At 35.1% G+C, this 2,086-nt stretch overlaps 1 protein-coding gene across 1 annotated transcript; it reads left to right on the forward strand.

The window, feature by feature from the left end:
- LOC114075410 (purine permease 3-like) lies at positions 1–2,086 on the forward strand. Its single transcript, XM_027913901.1, has 2 exons — positions 1–711; positions 1,718–2,086. The coding sequence occupies exons 1-2, from the start codon at positions 1–3 to the stop codon at positions 2,069–2,071; spliced, it is 1,065 nt and encodes a 354-aa protein (XP_027769702.1). The 3' UTR covers positions 2,072–2,086.

Genomic DNA, 2,086 nt, shown 5'->3' on the forward strand with positions numbered 1-2,086 from the left:
ATGGAAGATGGAATTTTAAGTGTTAATATGAGGAGATTTCTTTTGATTATAAATTGTTTATTAATGTCTGTTGGTGTTTGTGGTGGCCCTTTAATTATGCGTTTATATTTTGTTGAAGGTGGTTTAAGAATATGGTTTAATAGTTGGTTACAAACCGGTGGATGGCCACTCACAATTATACCACTAGTCATCTTATATTTCTATCGACGAAAAATCGAAGGCTCTGATACCAAGTTATATTATATCACACCTCGAATTTTTATTGCATCGTTTGTTATTGGTGTTGTTACGGGATTTGATGCTTATCTTTATTCGTGGGGAGGGTCAAAACTCCCCGTGTCAACGTCTTCCCTTCTTATTGCAGCTCAACTTGCCTTCACGGCGATAGGGGCTTACTTCATAGTGAAGATAAAATTTACGTCATATTCAATTAACGCTGTGGTTTTATTGACAGTTGGCGCGATTTTATTGGGTATTCGATTGAATGGTGATCGACCAGAGGGCGTGACAACTAAAGAGTATGTTATTGGTTTTATTGTGACACTTTTGGCAGCAGCTTTGTATGGACTTATTTTGCCTTGTATTGAGTTGATGTATTTGAAGGCAAAACAAGCTATTACTGCAACATTGGTGTTAGAGATTCAAATGGTTATGTGTTTTGCTTCTACTGCTTTTTGCACTATTGGAATGATTGCTAATAAAGACTTTCAGGTATATATCTTTTTTTTAACTTAATATTAAATTAGAAATTTATTCAGAATTTATTCTAAAGTTCAAATTTTAGTGGTCGAAGGAAGTTATTCTTTTTTCTAGTACTTCCTAACAAAAACGATTCTATATTTAGGGGAATTTGAAGTCACGGCCTCTAGTTAAGGATGAAAGAGTATTTACCACTCCACCACAACCTTCTTGGTAGTGGAAGAAGTTGTGCGGTTATATGTACATATTATTTTTTTATCCTCCATTCGGTGTTCGTACTCCCATTGTAGCCCAACCAAATTCATATTCGTGCCAAAAAGTCTCACATTGGAGGGGAGGGGGTAGAAGCACTCCCAATTATAAAGGTGACATCATACTCGGGGGGACTCAAACTAGAGATCTGTTGTAGCTATGGATGAAGGAGTACTTACTACTCCATCACAATTTTGTTGGTTTTTGAAGGAAGTTATGTAGTTATAGTACATATCATTTTTCTTTATTCTTCTTTTGATGTTTGGTACTCACATTGCTACCCAACAAATTCAAATTCACACCAGAAAGTCTCACATAGGTAGGCGGGGAGGGAGGGGGGGAGGAGTGCTCCCAATTATAAAGGTGACATCGCACTCCGGGGTACTCGAACTCGAGACCTCTTGTTAAGGATGAAGTAGTACTTAACACTCCATTACAAATCATATTAATTATATGTACATATTCAGTCAATTTTTTTATAAATAAATGTGTAGGGTTTTGACTAAGGTAGGTGTGAGGGTGTAGAGATCGCGAATTAGGGTAGAAAGGAAACTAGGTAATGGTGTCTATTGTAGTAGTAACTCTACAACCATCTATTTTTATGATATTTTGGTTATTGCAATATTTTGTTATAGTTACTCTTTTCTCAGTGGTTGCTATATTTTTCCTTTTCATTCTTAACAGTCTCACTTCTCTACGAGATAGTAATAATATCTGCATATGACATTGTTTAGCATATAGCATGTAATTTCCTTTATTTTTGTAGGCAATATCAAGAGAAGCCAAAAATTTTAACCTTGGAGAAGCTAGATATTACCTAGTTGTAATATGGAGTGCTATCATTTGGCAATGTTTCTTTGTTGGTGCTGTTGGAGTTATTTACCTCTCTTCTTCTTTAATGTCTGGAGTTTTGATTGCTGTTTTATTGCCAATTACTCAGATATTGGCTATTGTTTTCTTTAAAGAGAAATTCTCAGGTGAAAAAGGACTTTCACTTTTTCTCTCTCTTTGGGGTTTTGTTTCATATTTCTATGGAGAGTTTAAACAAGCAAAGAAAGTTGAAAAGATGAAAATTCAAGAAAATGAAATGACAACAACAACACAAACAGAACCTGTTTGACTTACTATTTATGAT

Source organism: Solanum pennellii, chromosome 12, assembly GCF_001406875.1.
Source record: "Solanum pennellii chromosome 12, SPENNV200".
Classification (NCBI taxonomy): Eukaryota; Viridiplantae; Streptophyta; class Magnoliopsida; order Solanales; family Solanaceae; genus Solanum; species Solanum pennellii.